The 21,469-nt window shown below is 37.0% G+C and overlaps 1 protein-coding gene and 1 long non-coding RNA gene across 2 annotated transcripts; one reads left to right on the top strand and one right to left on the bottom strand.

Moving 5' to 3' along the window:
* The first annotated feature begins 116 nt into the window (after window positions 1–116).
* LOC129565581 (uncharacterized) lies at window positions 117–7,547 on the top strand. Its single transcript, XR_008687648.1, has 2 exons — window positions 117–741; window positions 816–7,547. It is a non-coding gene; the product is annotated as an uncharacterized LOC129565581 (long non-coding RNA).
* Window positions 7,548–8,983: 1,436 nt separating this feature from the next.
* LOC129565580 (uncharacterized) lies at window positions 8,984–13,073 on the bottom strand. Its single transcript, XM_055440595.1, has 7 exons — window positions 12,883–13,073; window positions 11,632–12,776; window positions 10,891–11,455; window positions 10,258–10,748; window positions 9,832–10,082; window positions 9,643–9,725; window positions 8,984–9,560 (listed from the first exon to the last, which is right to left on the bottom strand). Exons 2-7 carry the CDS (start codon window positions 11,802–11,804, stop codon window positions 9,348–9,350), a joined length of 1,776 nt encoding a protein of 591 aa, XP_055296570.1. The 5' UTR covers window positions 11,805–12,776; window positions 12,883–13,073; the 3' UTR covers window positions 8,984–9,347.
* Window positions 13,074–21,469: the final 8,396 nt, after the last annotated feature.

Here is a 21,469-nt window from a genome sequence, read left to right as displayed (position 1 = left end):
CACAAAAAAATCGTCGACAATGCTTATCATCATTCCGATAATTGCCCATGACAAATTTGTGTTATGACGAGTGCTGCCTGTTCATTTTGTCTCAATTCGTTGAACAAATCGAAAGCCCGCGTTCGGAAATTCCATTTGATTGTTGTGTTGTTTTGACTTTCACCATAAATAAGGCTAGTTCAAGGAATTTTTGGAATAAAAAAAAGTTGTTTTTCGTCGTCATCGGCGGCAAATGTTTAAATACTTTAATTCCCAAATGTTCAAAAATAAATGTGAGTTCACCTTCTGAATATAATTCGTTTGTTTGCTTAACTTATCGCTGCAGCAGCGCGGCTTGGTGCCCTGCATTTATTGCCATTATTAAGTTTCATGGCACGTTTTATTCCGCCGAATTTTTTTTTCCAACACAGAAAAAATGATAGAAAATGTTATACCAATTTGATTTTAAATGGGTCTTTATGTAAATATAACAATTCGGTGCTTAGTATTGGGAAAAGTACAGAAGCATCTTTGATGATGCGAAGCGCGCGCGGTTTTCGTATTTCGGGCGAAATAAAAATGATAAAGGAAAAGAAAAGAAGTGTAACGAAAGTAAATGTTTAAATTGAGTCGGGCGCGATATTATTCAAATGCACATCGAAGCCGCGGAAAATGATTTGAGCGAAGGGAATCATCAAAAATCGGTTGACGCTGAGGATGTGGAACGAAACGGCCTCTGCCTTCATCAAATATTGGGCTTGTGTACATTTCACTTGTGACGCAAAAAAAAAAGAACTCACATTTCTAATAAGAATAATTTGTCATTTTGCCGGCAGCCAAACACATCGACTTGTGACTTCAACACCCCACATCGACAGCACACGCAAAACAACCATCAACATTCCAGTTCAAACGGCAGCCGATGCCAACTCTTAACATGACACCGGAACGAATGGAGCTAGCGAAACATTGGAGGATTTTTCTCCGACTCTGCGGCTCAGAACAGAAAGAAAAACAAATGATTTTTTCATTGTTCGCTTTCGTTTTTCTTCATTCGGTTCGACAATACATGTATCGAATATGAAAATGTCGTTGGTAAAGTTTGGCGAGGGATCTGCATATTCAAATGTGACATTGTAAGACATGAATTTTTCACCCGCGGTTGATTTCTGTCGTCATGTCGTTGGGTATAGCCTGACTTCTGGTGTCTTTACTCTGCACATTTTTCGTTCTCGTGTCGAAGCCATTGACAAAACAGCGACCAAAGTGGATTTGTAATCGCCAGTTTTTGTTCTACAGTTCGAGCTATCGCACAAAATGTTATTTAAATTGATAATTTGAAATTAATGACAAGCAAGAGCAGAAAAAAGGAGTGAATCTTGATGCGAACGAAATTTTTCTGACAAAAGGACAAAAATGGAATTTTTTAACCAAAGCGTTATCTCTTAATAAGACCTTTTTATACGATAATATAGTATCTACTTATGCGTTTTTCGCTGCGTGTGTCGGTCGGGAACGAATAGAAACGTTGAAGAAAGAGAATACCAAATTCGCCCAAAGACGTTTGAGGCCATTTATAATTCACCGAAAAAAAGAATAACAGAACAAAATACAGAAGAAAAAAAAACATCCAAGCGACAAAAGTGCGGTCCGGCAGAGTATGATGTTCTACCGTCTAGAAAAATTCAAATTATACAAAAATTTATATTACATGCATAAAGCTTTGCGAAGCATTAAAATTGTATTTATCGACACCATCTCATTGTTGTAACATTGTCTTTTTGATCGCGTATAATACAATATACAACGCAGATATCTGAAGAGCGCTGACGATTAACATAGCCGCATAAAAAATGTGGCAAAGGGAAAAAATTAACACGTACAAATAATATATCCCTATGTCGGTTGTGGCTGCTAAATAACATTCCATGTGCCCGATTAACATGTTTTATTCGATGTACCTAAACGGCGGAATGGGCAGCGAAAAAAATATGAATTTAATACTCTCATTGCTCTCTGTGTTGCGGCCAAGATGCATAAGCACAGGCAAAGGCACAGCTACACACATGACCAAGTGTTGAAAAACACATAACCCAATGTGCTCATTTTCTTCTCTCTGATATTTTGTTTTTCATCGAGTGCATTTGGCTTGTTTTTCGTTATTCAAGTGAATCTCTTTGGCGATTCCTTTTTGTCGGTTAATTTGTATATATAATGGACATCATTTTCTCAAATATGAATATTAATTCGCGAATGATTTTTAAATGGTTGTTCAAACAAGATACAAAGACCGGCAAAAAATAATTTATGTAAATTCAAAATGCGGTGTACGATTTTTCAGAGCATTTTTTTCTGTGACCACCGCTGCTGCTGCCAAGCAGCTTTGAAAATTATGTACTCTGCAAATACACTGGATAATTCGACTGGATGATTCGGCGGCGCAAATTATATTTATTTATCGTGAAACTACCAAATTATAAGCGCACAGTGGAATATTCACAATATGAATGTTGTTGCTGTTGTTCACTCACTCTCTCTCTCTGTGTCTCTCTCTCTCACTCTCTCTCGCTCTTCTCGTGTCTATCAAACATGAAGCGACCGATTGAAATATATGGAGCAGACTTTGATGGATACATATGTCGAAAAGTAACCAAACAGTGCTATACGGTAAAGTGTGGGCATCTTTGATTCGTTCCAATGAATTTCCGCCGGTCCGAAAAATGATTCGCACAAGAGATAATCGTCGCAGCTTATGATTAATATGCGTATGAAGGTTACGGACGGTCGAAAGAGATGGGACAACAGACGAGAGGAAGAGAGTATTTGTAAATGTCGATGGACAACAATAAAGTGAACTGTATAATTCATGGCATCAAATCAAAGTTAATCCAATATCAGACGAATTTAGATTATATGGCGAATGAGAGAGGGGGAGGGAAAAAGAAACGCTACTCCATTACTATGGTCCAAAAATGCAATTATGATCCAATTTTTCGGCAATGCTAAATTGACTTTTCCAACTCCAATGGCATCGATACAACACAATCAAAAAATAAACATTTCAACATCGTGCCATATCTATACGTCATTCAAATGCTAGATACTTGGTACGCTTTGAATGTGATTAAATTAGCTGCTAATTTGGTGTACAGTTCATTCGTTCAACCATTCCACTCACTCAATCTCTCACTCTGTGATTTATCCTTTGTGTTTTGTTTGCATCTCAACAAAACGTTTTGTTGAAAACATTTCGAAATTGCCAAAAACGGACATCCGTTCGAGATGAGGCGAGAGGGAGAGCCCGAGTACGAAATAGAGTGGAAAAAGTGGAAAAAATATTTTCTCGTATTCTCAATTAACCATACAGAAAACATGTACACAAGAGCGGTCGATACAATTTATAATAAAAAGCGCTTCATTAATCAAATTACAGCTACAGATTGTGACACTAAAAGAGGAAGATAAATCATTTTGCCTGCCACTGCGATTGTTTTTATAATACGTCACTCTCTCCGTGTGTATTTTTGGTAGCCGTTTGGATTTTTTGCGCGCCGTTTGTTTGGTGTGAGTATGCGCTTTTTTTTCTCGTCATTATCATTTGTACGGCCGTTTCGGATGGCATTGTTGATGCTATATACTGTTGTTGGCCATGAAATTTTAGCGAAGGGTTCAAAAGAATACAAAACAGTGAAGTGGCCAAACGATTCGGGGGATTTTTCTTTTAATTCCATTCATTAGTCGACTCTGTGATTCACACACAATTGGTTGGGCTTCGAATTTGGTGTAACGATTACATAAGCAATATCGTATGCATACGCATGTCATCAATTTGCGTAAGCATATGCGGATGCCTTTAGCTGACCAAATTGATAGGCGATTTAAATTTATTTGCTGCTGCTGCCGTCACTGTCCCAGGGATAAGGAGTGGAAAAGTAATCGGAAAGATGTGAAAAATAAATTTGCAAACGCATTCTAGCATAAATTTTACTATCACTGGGCATTACACTATCATCGTCACGCTGCCACATCGTCCGAACGATAAGTCATTTTGTGAAAAGTCATAATTAAGCCGGTGTCACGTTTGTTGATTATTTCGATTAACTCTATGGATTGTATCATATTACTAGTTAATAATATGTGCGCGCAACAAGAAGCGGACGTCGGCGAGGCACAACGCGCAAGCTGGAAATTTAAAACCCAATTTAAATGAGCTACCGCAAGGGACACACAGGCAGTGAAAGTGAGTGCGAGAGTGAATGAGGTCGAGAGACTGTGAAAGAAAGTGGTGAAAATATTTTTATTATGTCATCAATGCAAACGGTAGCACTCTATCGCAGTACTTGAGCGACTCTTAATGGACATTAATGCCATATGATGATGATAACAAACGGAAATTGAACCGTGTGCACACGGGAACCAAGCACAAAACTAAAATAAATACGACATTATCATTACGGAAGCGCATCTGTGACACACACTCTCATTTGCTCTCCATCTCGTTTCGTTCTTTTGGCATCTGCAACCAAAACCAAACGGATGTTTTTCCACTTTCAGGATTTTTTCCCGAGCTAATTACAGTTATTACGGTTATTGCTGGTTGTGCAGCACATCACATCATCTGATGTCTCAAGTGAATGTGTGTGTGTGTGTGTGCCAATTTTTGGTTTGCTTTGATCATTGCTAAAACTCATAAAAATATTATGATATTCTTTAAATGCTAATGTATTCTTGGCTTGCTTCACCCATCGACATATATGCAAATATTTTAAATGTACCAATTGGTACACCAATTCACTCGGCGGTCCCATTCTATTGGTTGTTTCGATTTTCTCATGTTCATCGTGATGCCGCTGCTAAAAAGGGTCTTTGTCGTCTGTGTTTACCATCTTCAATCCAATTGAAACCATCAATATCATCATTATGAATGCGCCTCTGCGTGGCGCACACACACACCGATCACAGTTTAACTTTTGCTTTTGTCTACCAATGCTCTGTTACATTTTTTATTGTTATCAGCCAATATTGCAGCCAAACTCCATTTCCTACCGCTTATTTCTCAACTTGTCGCCGACTTGAATGCCACAATTTGGTGCACAGTTTTAAGGGTGACTTTTTTCGCTTCTTAGAAAGAAAAAAAGTTACGAGGAAAATGACAATTTGAAATTCATTTTGGTTAGTAACGCACGTGTTGTGGTACGACGATGGTAAATGTCTTTCGCGTGAATATTTACAATGGCAATTACATCAATAATAAAAAAAACGGCTTTTAAAACTCGGCATTGTTCCTTAGCATTTCATTTTATCATCATTGTTCGATTACATCGTTTGTGAAAAATGAAATCAGTCGTTTCGAATTTTATTCGAAATCTATTCAAATTATATCTCTCCCATGTTTCCGATACCAATCATTGCGATGCTTTTATTGTTTTAATGCCACAGGAAACAGCCAATAACCGGTGTTGTTGTTGCCGAACAAATGATCCAATTCAAGGCAATAAATAACATTTATTACAGATGTTTCCGATATAACAGACACTTTTGCCAGTCGAACCATATTTTTTTTGGCAAGTGTTTAGATTTTAATTCGCCTAATGAGTCAAGGTAAATGTGTTCCTTTTATTGCTGCATTAACCCTCAACTGCATAAGCCCGCCTTTTGGCGGGCATCATTTAAACACCTGTATAATGTGAATCGTACGGCGGATGACATTGCTTCAAGGGGAATTTTTATTTGTCAATGTTTTTTCTTTATTTTTGTCTTTGGCGTCATTTGTCTATGTCGTACGATTGGTGAGTTATAAACAAAAATGTGCACGAAAACGAAAATTTGACAAAATAGATTATTCGGTTTCCAAATTAGACATATTTTTGACACTTTTAAACAATGGATTTCATTGTTCTCTGACTTATTTCTATCGCATTTCCTGACTAAACCATGGGAAATCTAGGATTATGAATATTTTTTTCGTTATCTATGGCCAAAAATCAACCAAATGCCAGTACTCCCAGTGCTGGGAAAAATTCATGCAGTTGAGGGTTAAATGGGCCAAAGTGGCGATTTTCCAGTCATTTCCTTGGACCAATCCGTTTCGAATGCTTCTTTTAATCGCTACTAACGATACGATGGCAACATCACCACCCCATGTTTTTTCAAGTACAACCAAATGCATAATTCAATCGATGTTCGCTTCATTAACATTCCCATTTTCCGTTCCAGATGAAACACTCCAACTGGATTCCATTTCGAAATCGATTTCGGCCCAATGTCGAAATGAAAATTTCAAGCAGACACCGACAATTGGACGGGCAAGTTGATTGAATCGAACAATTCAATAATACCGGCATCCGAATTGAATTTTAACAATGTTAACTGGCAAAAAGGAACAGCGCAGACCGAAACAGCAACCAGCCAACCGAATTCATTTTTCTATGATGAGATAGAGAGAATTGGAATGAGTGATTTGGTCAACCGATCGAACGAAATCTATCAAATGTCTAATAGATTGTAAAATGATTTTCTCCGAATATAATTTCCCAATGGCATATGGTTCCGTTTGCCATTTTTATCTTCATTACGATTGAATGCGGATAAAGGATAAAGGAGAGAATGCATACATTGAACACGATACAAGCGATAGCTGTGTGAGCCTGTAATTTTTTGCAGATTTCATACGTGCCACTCTCAATGCTATTTCAACGTAAATTCCATGTTCGGTACAAATTCAAAGCGGTCATCTAGTATCTAAACGGCAATAGAATTCAAACTAAACACACAGACTGTATGACCAAAGGGAGGCATTTCACACTGGCCACCTTACCAAATAGTTTGGAAATGTATTTGCAACCATTCACCCATTCACACTTTCCAATCATTTCACCTATGCAATTTGAAATATTAGATTTAAAATTTATTGCATGAAATAGTTATTATGAATTGTTTACATTTTATCAAAATTTGGAAACGGGGAAGAATCATAAATTTAACTGTGACGGACGGAGGAACGGAAAAATAAAAAAAAATATTTAAAATTGTTTATGAGTCATTTATGAACCTAAATAGTCTTTAAAGTATTTTTTTTATTTCCGAAATCGTTTTTCGTTCACAGTTTTTGATCAATACGTTGACTACAGTGGTCATTGAATACTTCAAAACCTAGCGAGCTCCAATCGAATTTTAAACGATTTTTTTTCTTTTTTGAAAAATAATTGCAAATTAATTACAATAAATAGGCACCGAAAAATTGATAGAAACCAATCTCGAAATAATTTGTTTATTTTATAAAATGGAAATTAATTGGATGAGCAAGGTGCAAGGTATTTTGTTCATTGGTTGTACAATATGTAGAATAGAGCATAAAAAACGCACAATGCACGTGCATGCAATGCGTTTACTGTGTCTTGTATTCACGTTGCAAATTCATGACCAGTGAAAGACGAAATCAACTTGTGCCATTGCTGATTAGTATGCCTGAGTTTAATTGATTTTTATAGGATTTTAATGGTTTAGTGATGTATGGGCGTCAAATATCGACATAATGCATAAATAAACGCTACATAGTTGCCATTGTTTTTTTTCTGCTTCTTCTTTGTTTGCTATTTTTTTATGCAAAAGGAAGTGTTTAGGCAATATTCGTCGGCATCACACGTCTTAAGTGCTCATGAATAGTCAGAGCGGAGAGAGATAGCAGCACCCACACTGTCAGAGTCGAAATGTGAAAAATGTAATTTGTAAAATCTGAAATTTAAAATAAGCGCCCAATGTTGCTGTTACTGTCTTGTTGCGTTGCCAATTTTGCGTATATAATTCATATTTGATAAACTAAAATACATATTAAATAAAATATACGCACGGAATTCATTACGAATGCGTGCGGCCTGATATTTAGTTCAGCTAACGCGCCACACTCACATCCACAAGAAATGCACAACCGTAAAGGGTTTCACCATCATCTTGTTGTTGTTACCTACGAAATGAATAAACGAAGAACGAACGACCGAATAAACGCATGAAATATAAATGCAGTACATTTATGCGAACACCAGCGAGTGGTATTTTACATTACACACACACACACACGGGAAGAGCGGGAGAGCCAGAGAGGATGGGATCTTCAATCTTATTTGATTTTAAAAGGAAACATACACTTCAAAATCGCTAGTGTGGCGGTGTCTACAACTCAGCACAAAATAAATGTATTTTAAAATGATATTTAAAGTTCAACAGACGTACGGATGGATCTCTTGTTCATACCTATCTCTCACACTCTCACGGCTAATTCCAACAATTTTCTGAGTCGAAAAAGAATATGAGAGCTGCCTGTGTGCGTATATTATGTTGAAATAGGCTATTTTCGGAATTAAATCTACCGACACAATAAACTCATGTAGACAAAAACCCCACAATATCATGTATGATTTCATCACGTTCATGAATTTTGTATTTTACACACATGAAAAATGAGCAGTTGTTTATTTAGAGACTTTACAGATTCACAACTCTCTCGTATGCTTCGCATCTCTCTCTCTCTCTCTCTCTCTCTCTCACGTTCTCACTCACTCATTCTCAAGGCGAGCAATTCATATGCAGGATGATTTTGTGCGTTAAATTGTACCGACTTGTTTTATAAATAATAATTTAATATGTAATTATTTATTCGCTGAGTTGATTCTCTCTGCTGCAATCTTTCTTTCTCTCTCTCTCCCTCTCTCACTATTGAAAATTTTCGGCGTTCTGGGGATTCTTCCATGTACATTGTACACACTTGTTCAAGTGATTAACGGCAACAATCATTGTTATTATTATGTTTGGTGCATGAATAAAAGGATTCGACAACGATGGCGATGATGACACTGCCTGGATTTACGATACACTTCCCAACGAGGGAAATTAAATACCGTTCGCAAAAGATTCATATACGAATGGATTTGACACCCTCACTGAACTCATAACCGGAAAATGAAATCGAGCCATTCGTACACACAAATCTTAATATTTCACATGAAAATTTATCAAAAAATCGTCGCAATATTTATTTTCTCACATTGATATCAAATACAAATGAAACCTTTTAAATGGTCATGAAACTGTCAAAATTTACACAAGACATTGGAAGGAACTTAAGAGAACATGTTTTATTTTCTTTTTTTTCCTCTATCAACTAATTCTGCAAACTGATGTCATGATGGGATCGAGTTTGTTTAAAAATATCAAAACTAATACAATCGAGACGTGACTCTGTCTGTCTCTTCAGAAACAAAATGATTCATCATTGTGATTTTGAAGCCATTTAACCTAATTCAGCAACAATATCATTGGGTTTATCGCATCAATTGACAGAAATAATCGATAAAATATGAACACTGGACAATCTATTTATGAATCCACTGGCTATCTTGTTTGGTCGTGACCATGCACATCGAAACATCGAGCACGTTGTAATCAATGGACGGCCCTTTGTGCCATTCGTTTTGCTCTTCATTGTAAATTTGAACTTCACCGTCCCCGTAGAATAAATACAGACATCCGCCCGCAACATCCACGTGAAAATAGTTGACGAAATGCGAATAGTTCAATTTTTTGATCTAAATTCAAATCGAATGAAAAGAATACACATTTAAATTAGAAACAATGTGTAGTTGGGTTTTCCGTGCATTTTCCACTTACGATAAACCAATCCTCGACATTTTCATCGTAGCGTTGAACGACAAACTCGGTTCCGTTGTATATTTTCTGCTGATCAAAACCCGCTGTGGAATGATTGAACATGTGATTGAATATTTGTCAAAATTGAAATGATAACTCAAGGAAATGATTTAATTTCGAACAAGAATCGGAACTTTTTTGAAAACTCACACATCACAACGAAGATAGCGCCATTTAATTCAACGGCCTTGAAACAGGTCTCTTGGTTTTCATTGTTTTCATTACGCAAGTTACCTCTGGTAGTCCATTGCTTTTGCTTGATATGGTAGCTGCGAACCATTATCCGATTATAGCCGCAACCAACAAAGTACAGCTCATCATTGAGGCCCACGATGCATTTAGCGTCCAGCACATCATCTTCTACATGGCCCGTTGACCATAACTTCGATTTTAGATCGAACCTATGGGGAAAAGGAGTCGATAGTAAATTGAAAGTTGGACGAATGTTGAAGAAAAATTACTTGAAAAAGGGCTGAAGTTGAAATTTACTCGAAAAAAAAGAAAATAAATTGTGAAAATAAATGAATTGAAAAAAGAAAAAAATAACGAAACCAAACACCAGATTCTCATTCTTACTTGTGGAAAAACTGTTGATCGGCGCGTGCAAAGCAGTAAATTTCGTCATTCAAAAGACAAAACAATGCCAACTTAGCGCATTCAACGTCGTTTGGCAGTCTAATTGTTTCAACTGCACCCGTGTCCAATGCCAAATGATGTGCATGTGCAATGACACCATTCCGCATGTTGAACATCATAATATTTGTGTGGATAACAATCATAACGGCATCTCGAAATGTTTCGATGGTTTGCATTAGATCGATTTTCTTTGACGGGTTTTCCCACTTTTGTTCGATCTCGCAAAATGTACTGAACTGGATAGTTTTGCGCTTCAAAAGGGCTAATACATGAACTGTTTGCGATGGTTTTCCTTCAATTGTGAGTTCTGGGCCGATTTCAATTTGTGAATTCAATTCGGTTAGGATTGCGGTACTTTGGGCACGTTGCCGACATGATTCATGCAATTGAGGAATGTTGCAGATTGAACCTTGGAAATAGCCAGCGATGAACTGGAAAGAAAATAAAAAAAATTAACGCTTATTCACATTCATTAGGTCAATCAATAGTTGTCAAAGAGAAGCAATCCAATAAAGCTGGAACAAAAACAATAACAACAAAAACACAAAACTCAAACTGTCAAATCTCACTCACCGCAGCTCGAATGGCGGCATGTGTGTCAGTGCCGGCAAGCAGATGAGAAGGGAATACATTTTCCGCGTCGTTCAACGATTTCAATAAATCATCGAAAATGCCGTCTTCACTGTTCGACAACAGTTCAATCAGCCAGAACATTTGCGATCCGTTCAAGTGATAAAATTCCGGTAGCCGGTTGATGTGTGGCAATTCTTCGGAAATAATGGCAAGTGCATTCTCTTTCAGCATTTCAATCTCATGTTTGTTGGCAATTTCAAGAAAACGAATGCAATTGGTCATATCCAGCAATTCCTCAAGCATTTCGTTGCACAGCAATGCCAACGAATCGATTTGCAGCTCCTTGGCACCGATGAGCACACTTTCAACATTGTCGATGGTCAGTTCGGCTGCGCCGGTGTAACAAAATGTAATGATCACATCGACCGTCTCCGAATCGATGTTCAGCTGACACGAATTCTCCAGTGCCGTATAATCAGAAAATTCATCATGCTCAACGTCATCGAGAAGATTGTTGAAAAAATAATCACTTTTTCCTGCCATTATGTTACTGTGCACGTTGAACCTGAGTTAAATTAATCAGCAGTAGAAAAAAAGAAAAGAAAACAGTTTGAGTTGGTGTGTGTGTGTGTGTGTGTGTGTGTGTGTGTGTGTGTGCGCGCGGCTTGATATGCTTGATATAATAACGCCGAAAATTGGGAAAATTATTTGCCGGTGGGGCTTTGATGTGTGGTTCCGCACCTTTTGTCGTCACTGCTCAATATCACGGCATCCGTCAATATATTCTTCTCTCGAAGTAATGAGAAGCGATGAAAAGCAAATTCGGAATGATGTTGATCTGTGTACATTGGCCGCTTCATCATACTTTCCTCGAAACCGTCAAATGCTACGCTTGAGTCCACGATAGCACTCATTTTTATGGATTTTTTTTGTTCGGTAAACAACAACGATTATTATAAACAAATTTAATTTTATTATTATATATTCAATTCACAACGAACGAAAAATTAATTTATTTTTGCGTTCAAATTTAATATTTAGAAACAACACACAAAAAAATTACATTAATTCAATGGTGCGACTGCACACACACACATTCTATAACCACAAACGAACGATAACTGTCTTGACAGAGAGAGTGAGCGAGTGAGCGAGGCTCAACACTCAAACGAAATGCCTATAGTTGCATCTGTCTTGTTCACACTTTGACCGATGGCGATTGATTTTAATTCGACAACAGCGATGTGTTTGTGTTTTTTTTCGGGCTACGTGAGCAATATGCGAAATTTGATCTGTCAAATGTCGACAAACAATACAAACAAACAAACGTATCGGTCTGAGGCGACAGCATAACTTTTTAGCGTGGCGACAACACAAGTGTCTTTCGTTTCGTTTCAATGTGTTGATTGCCTCATTCCGTTTGCAAGTGGTGTGCAACATTTCACAATCGGTTGGAGAAAAAAATGTATCTCCATGCAATGTTCCGATGATGATTGAATCTTCTGTCATTTTTCTCAGTTTCAAATGGAATTTGGTCTGTTTATTTATTTCATTTTGTTCTTTTTATCCATGTCTGTGAATATGGTTGATATGAACTTCATTCACACCAAATTCATTGTACCATTTCAAAAAGGTGTCTGTTTTGATTCCCTAAATGGTCTCAATCGTGCCACATAAAATTGAAGAAAAAACTTATTTCTTTGATGTCTCGCATCAGTATTATGAATTTCATAGCAATACTATTTGTTCCGTGCATTGCATTCGTCCAAAGACGAAGACAACTTTACTCGTTTTGTGTGTGGAGAACACAACCTCAAAGACAGTAATATTGTCTTTGGCTGGAAATTTTCTGTATCTCGTCGAAAATATGCTGTTCATGCATTATTCTGCAAAGTTTTCAATAAAAGTTCGTTAATCTTCAATATAATGCCTCTCATTTGATTATTATGATGAAATGGAAATAAAAAATATGTTTCATGATAGAACATTTACTTCATTTGTTTCTTTCGTATTTTAACGTCATAATTTTATCTATGGCTATTGATTTTTGCCATTGAGAACTTTACGTTTGTGCAAAATGATTAAATTATGTTTGGTATTCAGTCTAAGAAGCAATAAATTGCTCCGATACACTTTCTATCGAACTGAATTACAGCCACGGTTTTCGTATAGTTATTGGTTACATCAAATGTTTTTCCGCGCGTATGATGGCAAATGTAGGCTATAAATAGTACGAATGCATTCTTACAATGTTGCAATTTAGTTATTAACTTTTAGCGCTGGCTTAATGTTGGAGATTTAGCAAGTGGAAAATTTGCCGCTGCGCATAACCTATCCTTTGACATTCAAACGGAGAAAAGGATTGAAAGCAAAAGAATCATATCACGCTTCTGCGGACTTTATTCATCGGCTCATGTGGTGTAGTGGTTATCACATCTGTCTCACATGGCTGAATGCCGCAATTCACAGAGGGTCCCTAGTTCAAATCTAGGCATGAAAATGTTGAATTTTTTTTAGATTTAAAAAATAATAATTTTCCGTTATTTTGACAGGATTGAGTGAACTCAAAATCGATTTCCTGTAAAAAAAGGGTCACACATCCATCGGAAGACAAATCCAATGCTCAACGAACATTGTCACGAGTATTATATAGAATACGGTTGCCGAAATCATTGCAACGATTGTTCTTCTACCTCACACACACACACGGCAATGGCTCATGAGCTCAGCAGTAATTTTGTGCTTGGTGTGAACGTCATCCAAATGAACAAACAGACAAAACAGAACAAAACGTAATGAATGTTGAATAAATTCATTGCATAAACTTATTTAGTGCTGATGTTTACCGTACTCTCTTCTTTTACCCCGTATGAACACAATCATAATATATTTCTTTGCTAGCGAATTCAATTTGCTGTTTGTTTCTTCAGTTTGCACGGAAAATAATCATAAACACTTTAATTGAAAGCAATAATTCATATTCGTTGTCATCTGAATGGTTCGATTTGGCCTTCGTTCTTACCCGTGTGTAGCATTCACATAAATGTTTATGGTTTTTATTGCGTGCACCAAGTAAACATTGATGTCAAATGTTCCCTTTCCAATTCGATGTGATATCAGAATGTAATGTAGGAGACGGGAAAAAAAAATCCTGTCCAAGCGATAGCCCAAAAGGAAGAGAAATAAAAGTGAAATTGTTTTTATCAGAAAAATGGAACGGAGAGTAATAGTTTTGGTTTGACGTGTGTTTGGAATGTTATTTAGTGCAGTGTCGGCCACTTGGTGTATGTGTGATATGGATCGGTGAGAGTGACGTGGTTCATTTTGGTTCATTGGCGATAACTCGTAAATTTAGTGGCATGCATCGTTTTTTTTCTGCTGCTGCTAGCCGACACTCGTCGGAATCAGAACACGACACATATTCGATTGCGCGTCGAATTTGGTCGAGAATAACTTGCCTGAATGGTTTTCCCCGTTCGGGTGAAACATTTTACCGATACACCAGCATGAGAGGAAAAAAAAGTACGCACAGCACAGCGCAGGGAGCACACAATTGCGGGTGCACAATACACAAATGATAATAAAAGACACACGAAGTGAAAATCGAATATATATATTGTAACACGTCGAAGACGACGTCGACGACGACGACACGACTACGGAACAACAACAACAACAACAACCGGCCAATAAATATAAATTGAGAGATTTTCTATCTGTTAGTTTTCGCGCAATAAATTTTTATTAACACCAATATATGACAACGCATCCAATGGAAAATTGAAAAGGAAACAGAAAAAAATGCACTACAACACACGACATGACATGGCATACATTCAACCGAAGAGAAAGAGAGAAAGATATAAATACAGAGCGGGACAAGAAAAAAAAAAGTGAAGACAATAACATTGAAAGCCAAAGAGATGTAAACGGAAAAATTGAATAATTTTCTGCTCTCGTTTTTTTCTTTCTATTTCATTTTTATCAGTTTTGTGCTTGACGTTGGCCAATTGTTCGCTGTGATCAGCAGCTGATGCGGTGATGGCGCATAAAATGGACAAAGTGCCAATAAAACATTGTACGTCAATGAATATTATCGAGAAAAGTATAATGTAGTGAGTGTGTGAGTGTGTTACATTGCACGAGAATGATTGTTGTCGCTTTGATTGCCAATGTTTTTCGGATGTGTTGCGCTACGCGCACGCTAGACCAATGTGTTTTAGTTATGATAAAAAAAATTCATTAGGATTTATCTGTTTTATTGGTTGGAACCAAATCAATGGACACAGCGCATCGTTTTATTTTCCCTGCCTTCACAACTACCATGTTAACTGTCTTGTCATATCACATTTGAGTAGCCGTAAACTGTGTCCGTAGAAAATTGTCTGAGTGTGAAAATTACATTCGAAATATTTTATTTGATTGTTTGCACACTGAGCAAAAATGTCTGTGATCCCGAAGTTAAATGGCGAATAAATGGTATGCGCCATAAAATGAAATTAATAAACTGGCGAATGGAAAATGAAAGACCCAACAATCAGGCATTAATCAGAGAGAAGTAAAGAGACAAAAATCTTACATTTACTTGCAAAGATACTAAACTCAGCGAGTCCCTTCGATTCACTTGGGTCGGAGTTGGAGTCAAGCAGCGCTCTTAATTCGACAAATAAAGACACACACTCGTTTGACTCTTTATCATTGGCCCATATTTCTGACGGTAGTTAAAACTTCAACTTTATTACGAAAGTATTTCTCGAACATCGGTCAATTGTGCTCGATTTGAGTGTCTTCGGATTTTCTCTCTCAATAAAATTACGTTGTTTTTGTCACACCCAAGAAGTCATCTAAAACAATTCACAAGTTAATCGAAACCAAAGTCAGTCGTCGTGAACTTTCCAAAGCGGCAATTAAAGTGTTCCTAATACCGAAGAAAAGGACTACGTTTTTGGGGTTTATTAGAAATATTTCTCAACTCCATCCCCTTCCATCTTGAACAAGGAACATATGCTCATTTTTGGAAACGACTCGAAGGAATCACGGAATAACAATGGCAATAATATTGCCTTAGATGTCAGTGTTATGAATGTAATTTTCAATTTAGTGCATCGTATTATTGTGCTAATAAAGCCAACGTACGCCTTAAAACTATATAGCATTGAAATCGTAACCATTTTCCGAATGTGTGTCACATACACACACACACACGCTGGCAAATGTGATTGTTTGACACGGTGTCATGAAAAACTTCTCCGATTCCCAATGAAATGATAACGAACGAAAACAAAACAATTTAACGCTTGTTTTTATAGGCAATGTCGTCGTGGTGCGAAGAATGTATGTTTTGTGTGTGTGTGTGCCATTTCGATGTAACACAAGTAAATTAAACAACATTAGGAAGGACATTTAATTTTCATTAAAAATCCAAACAATCTGCACAGCGGAAAAAAGAAACGGTTTTTGTCAATGGCACGAAAAGAGTGAGCGAGCGAGCAAGCGAGCAGGCGAGTGAGTTAGTGGTGGTGGTGAGGGAAGATTCATTACCATTTTTGTCTAATAATGACTTGAAAATGTTGTTAATGTGGAATTGTGTTAACGCGCGCGGAGAGCTCGTATCACAAACAGAGACATAATATAATGAAATGACAACAATAACACCCAATGCGACAACAACAACGAGCGACAAAATTATATCAGTCCAAATAAAGGAGAAACAATCATTTCAATCGTCCAATAAAAATAAGCACTGACACAAAGAAAAAACAAGCGAATGGAGGAGCTCAGTCGCGCTCGTACATTTGTCGACGACTTAATTAGTTCATTTTGTCTGTCAATTAAATTTAATGTTTTCATTAATTTTTTTTTGTGTGTGTCTTCGTCTTTCGACGATGTTGTCATTTTCCATGCGATTTCCACTGTGATTATGCTCTGTTTTTTTTTGTTCTCGAGGAAATCTGTGCCGTCTTTGAATTAAATCTGTTGAAAACTTGTGACTGCAAAGTTGGCAGTGCCAACATCAGGCGAAGAATTAGAACCATTTGGATTTGCATTAATTGTTTTCTAGTTGGTGAAAGGAAAAGTCATGACATTTCTCAGTTTTTGTTATCGTCCATTACTTCGTCTGTTGGATGTTTTTTCCGTTAAAAGTGGGGAGTAGCATCTCTATTCTATTGTTTTATTTATACGATGTGAGTGAGTCACTTATCTCGGTGGCTTGGCCATTTCGAATGTGATTGCATTTACATATACATTACCTGATTAGAAACCTTTTGCTCTCCATTGTTTTCACGGTAACCGGTGCCATATAACACTACACACAGTTCACCCCACACAATTTCCAAAAGCCAATGTTAACAACAGTCTACGGTGATTCCAGCATGAGTTCGACCATGATGCCAAATGTGAAAATGGTAAACATTTAATTTAATTTGATTTAATTGCCGTTTCCGCTTGGTTTCCCCAAAAATAGTTGTAGCTCGGGGTTTTTTTTCCTACCATGACCAATTTCCATTCAAACGTTTCCCTTCGCTTAAATTGCTTTTTAAGTAGCTTCCACATGAAAATTGAATACATGCTAATGATTTGAAAAAGGTAAAAAAAAATTGTCGGTTGCGGAGTAAATAGTTTCACTAAATTAGATCCATTTCGAATCTATCTTAAAACTGAAGCTGGTTAATTTACAGCGTTGCCATGAGTTAGAATTTAAACGATAGACGCTATTAGGTGAAATGAGAATTCCACACAGCAAACCAAACGAAAAGAGCAACTGAGTCTATGTGCTGCAACGACCTTCTGAATGGAGAAGAAAAGCCTCAAACTCAATACAGAAAAGGAGAGAGAGAACGAGAGAGAAGCTAGAGTTGAGGAGTGGGAAAAAGTTAAATTGAATTCATTTGGGGCAGGAAATGATTTTATCAAATCATTTTCTTGAAACTAGAAACGAGATTTTTGAATTTCGTACCGGAAGTTTCAATGCCAATTTGCTTTCAGGAGTAGAAATGTTCAATTTTCATAGAAAAAAAGTCAATTTTCAGATTATCAATTTCAATCTGTCGATATTCACTCTCATTTATCAATCATTCCGCTTGAAATTTCGAATTGAAGTCAATTTGTTGATTTCATATTCCGAACATGTGAACCATATGTCTTTATCAAATGTCCGGTGGTTTTGTGTGCTGACGATGATTTGTCTTCGAATCGCAAGAGCATTCAATTTAAAATGGTTTCAACAGGAGTATGTCGATTATATCAGTCTCTCGTAACAACGCACATACCGCATAGCTCAACCATATATGCGGTGCTACGTGTACCCTGTCTGACGGCGAGCATGATTCAGGTGTTAAATTACATTGGGGCCGTTTGTAAAAGCCGAAAATGGAAATGATGTTCGAATTCAATTTACATTGGATTTTGATTGTGAATTCAGTTAGTCAATTTTCCGGATTAAATTTATTGTCAGCAATTTACCCGAAGCTAAATCAGAGCGCAGAGCCTCAATGGATGTGGCTTGATTTTGGCAGGCACACAACCGAATTCCACATGTCGTGTGTTTGTGTGGATGTGTGACTTGTTGTTGATTCATCACACAGAACGTTGTTGATTGAGTGACGGTGTCTGATTGCAAAATAATAGGTTTCATTTCGACAGCAAAATATTTGGGGAAACATCTCACTTTGCCGAATGAAAAAGAGAAGCGGAAAAAATGTGAGCTCAAGTGAAAAATGTTTGTGCTGAAAAACGCAAACGAATATGAAATCCAAAACTTCATCAAACAAATAGGAAATAAAATTGCAAACACATGGAGAATTCAAGTGGGCAATTGGGTGAGTGAGTGAGTGAGTGTGTGGCCGCAACAGTGCAAATATCAATTTAAAGTTAATTAAATATGTAGAGCAAACATTCCGTTTGCCGCTATTGATATTTGTATGCACAGAGCGAACGAGCGGTGCGAGATTTGATTCACTTGTGGCGGAATGCTGTGTAAACCGAGTGGTAAGTGGCAAGCGGCAAGTGGTGAGTGGTGTTTTTTTTCCATAAGAATTATTATACCGAGAACGATGTGTATACATGATGCAAACGATGTAGCCCCGGATATAATGGAAAAACCGACTTGTTTTCGCAATAAAAATGACCGTTTTATGTTTTGAAAGATACACATGTGAAGGATACACTGTTAGCGTTTTCTTTCTCTCTCTCTCTCTCTCTCTCTCTCTCACTCTTTCACTCTCTCGAGAGTTTATTTGTCAGAGTAAACAGAGGCGCGCACAAGTGCTACCACAGTGAGAGGAAATGATGAAATGGTCTTTGGTCGGGCATCCAAATTAGCATACTGAATGTGGTTCAGTTCTCATTTGCGTGTTTGTACGTATTCATATGCCCTTCATTCAGAGTCGTCTTTTTTCCCTATCCATTTCCATCCTTATTCATTTCACATAATTATTATTTGGCGCATAAATTTCCTTTGCTCATCCTCAATGCGATTGTCACGTTCGCACATTCATTTTTGCGTTTCCGTTATTTACCCGTCGAAGCCGGCGGTTGGCGATCACCTCAGCACATTTGCCACATTGGCATGAAAGAACCCTTGAAATTCTCATTTCTACGATTCTGTTTGTTTCAATGTTTCTGCAGCGGCAAACTTTTTCTGCTACTTGTGAGTAGCACTCACAACTTTTTCTGACTTGATGACACAGCATTTGATTGAGAAAAAAAAAAGAGAAAGAGTAATGCAATGCAGTGTCAACAAAACACACCTATTGAAATGCGGCAGCAATCGCGACTCAATTCCACCCGGTAAAACCGGAGGGAGAACTCATCAATCGAAACACATACAAAAAATCAACTCAAGCAAATATTTGAACGGGTAAAAAGGAAAATGTTGAAATGCAACTGAAATCGAATGCAATGCAGCAATATGGAAAAGAGTTTCAAATGGACGCAATGACACACGATAAACAAATTGGTGCCATAAACGCTTGAACTTTTCTAAATGTGCAACCTAAACACAAAAACCAGTCTCATTCACCGAGTGACACTTTTCAATCATTTTTTTTCACTTTCTACGTGTTTGTATGTCTTTTTTTTCCACTCATTTTCTCGCTTTTGCAACTCATTTCTAACACCCACCAGAATGACGACGCTTCAGTGGCGTCTTTTTTTTACCCGTCACTTTTGTTTTGACTGCCATTATTTTATTTGCTTTGTAGTGCGAAGAGCATACACCTATTAAACACGCCGTATTTACACAGCAACGATATGAAGGTTTTCCAGTTTTTTTTTGGTAAACAATCAATTCCGTACCAGCTCCTCCGGTCGAGTGGAAAAACTACTCGCACTTTGTATACGAGAACACACGATGACAACATATTGTATACATTTATCGAAACGCTTTTCTCGTCCGCTCTTTGTGTTTGTTTTGTTAAAATGGATTTTCACAATGCCCTTTGCCTTATTTGTATTCACTGTGTTTATACCTGACGCTTTCTTCAATTTTTACTGGCAATTTCGTTTTGCAAAATGCAAACAGCAATTATTTCATTGGACTTGGGTTTACTTTCGTTTATATCACTTGCTTGCCTGTTCAGACGAACTTTAAGCAAACAGTACGGATATAAACAGAGCCATGAAACCGAACTGTCAAACTACAACGGGGACCGCGTAGTCGGTTGTCATTCGTTGCGGAACGCGCTAAAAGTATGCATAAGTACATGAGTACATATTTCAAGCATTCTGGTTAAAAAATATTTCAATTATTTATAAAAATATACCTAGTGTTTTAATATGAAAACCCATTTTTAATAACATTTTAGAAACGTTTGAAAAAATACCGAAAAAGAATATGAACTTTCTTTTTTTTGCTCAGAAATTCTTTGCTAACATTTTTCTTGTTTTTGATTGACAAAGTGAGGTTAAGTATCTACTGACATGTTCAATGTGTAGAACAAATTTGTGCACTCGGTGGAACAAAGTCATTGTGTGTTTAAGGAGCCACTTTATTCCCATGGCTCCTGAAACACATTTTCAAGCTCACTTTGTAGGAAGCGAACGTAAAAAATGAGAAAATTGAATTAATTGATTCCAAAATTCATTTGAACATCAGCAAATCTAAAGAAAACTTAGATAAATATGTTCATGTTGGAAACATTTTTCTAAATTTGATAATGTGGATGTGTCATCCAAATCATTCATTGCATTTAAATAGGAAATAAAGAAACAACATAATTTTACACAAATATTCATTTTCCACTTGATTTTATCATTTTTATTCACTCCATGAATAATATACGTTCACGAAAATACGTTGTCTTTTTCAAACAAAGTAGTTCAAATTCAACGAGTCGTTCTACGAAGGTGCACTTAAGACTGTCTGGCGTGTATTTAATTTGTACTTTATTCTGACAGCCGCGTTGTAATTGATGATGACAGTTCGGTTTCGCCCCTCTGGATATAAAAAGGGTTATATTTGGAATGAATGGCACGTATATTATGGCATTCATATAGCTTGATACTATTCAAAAACGCTCCTTTGAAAGAGAAGTATCCGACATTCTGAGGAAAATATTTTAATGAAAAAAAATATATG

The sequence above is a fragment of the Sitodiplosis mosellana genome, unplaced genomic scaffold (genome assembly GCF_009176505.1).
Source record: "Sitodiplosis mosellana isolate CC-2019 unplaced genomic scaffold, AAFC_SMos_1.0 Smas_scaffold_3, whole genome shotgun sequence".
Taxonomy (NCBI): domain Eukaryota; kingdom Metazoa; phylum Arthropoda; class Insecta; order Diptera; family Cecidomyiidae; genus Sitodiplosis; species Sitodiplosis mosellana.
The sequence above is the reverse complement of the archived record's forward strand: the minus strand, read 5'-3'. Positions and strand labels throughout refer to the sequence as shown.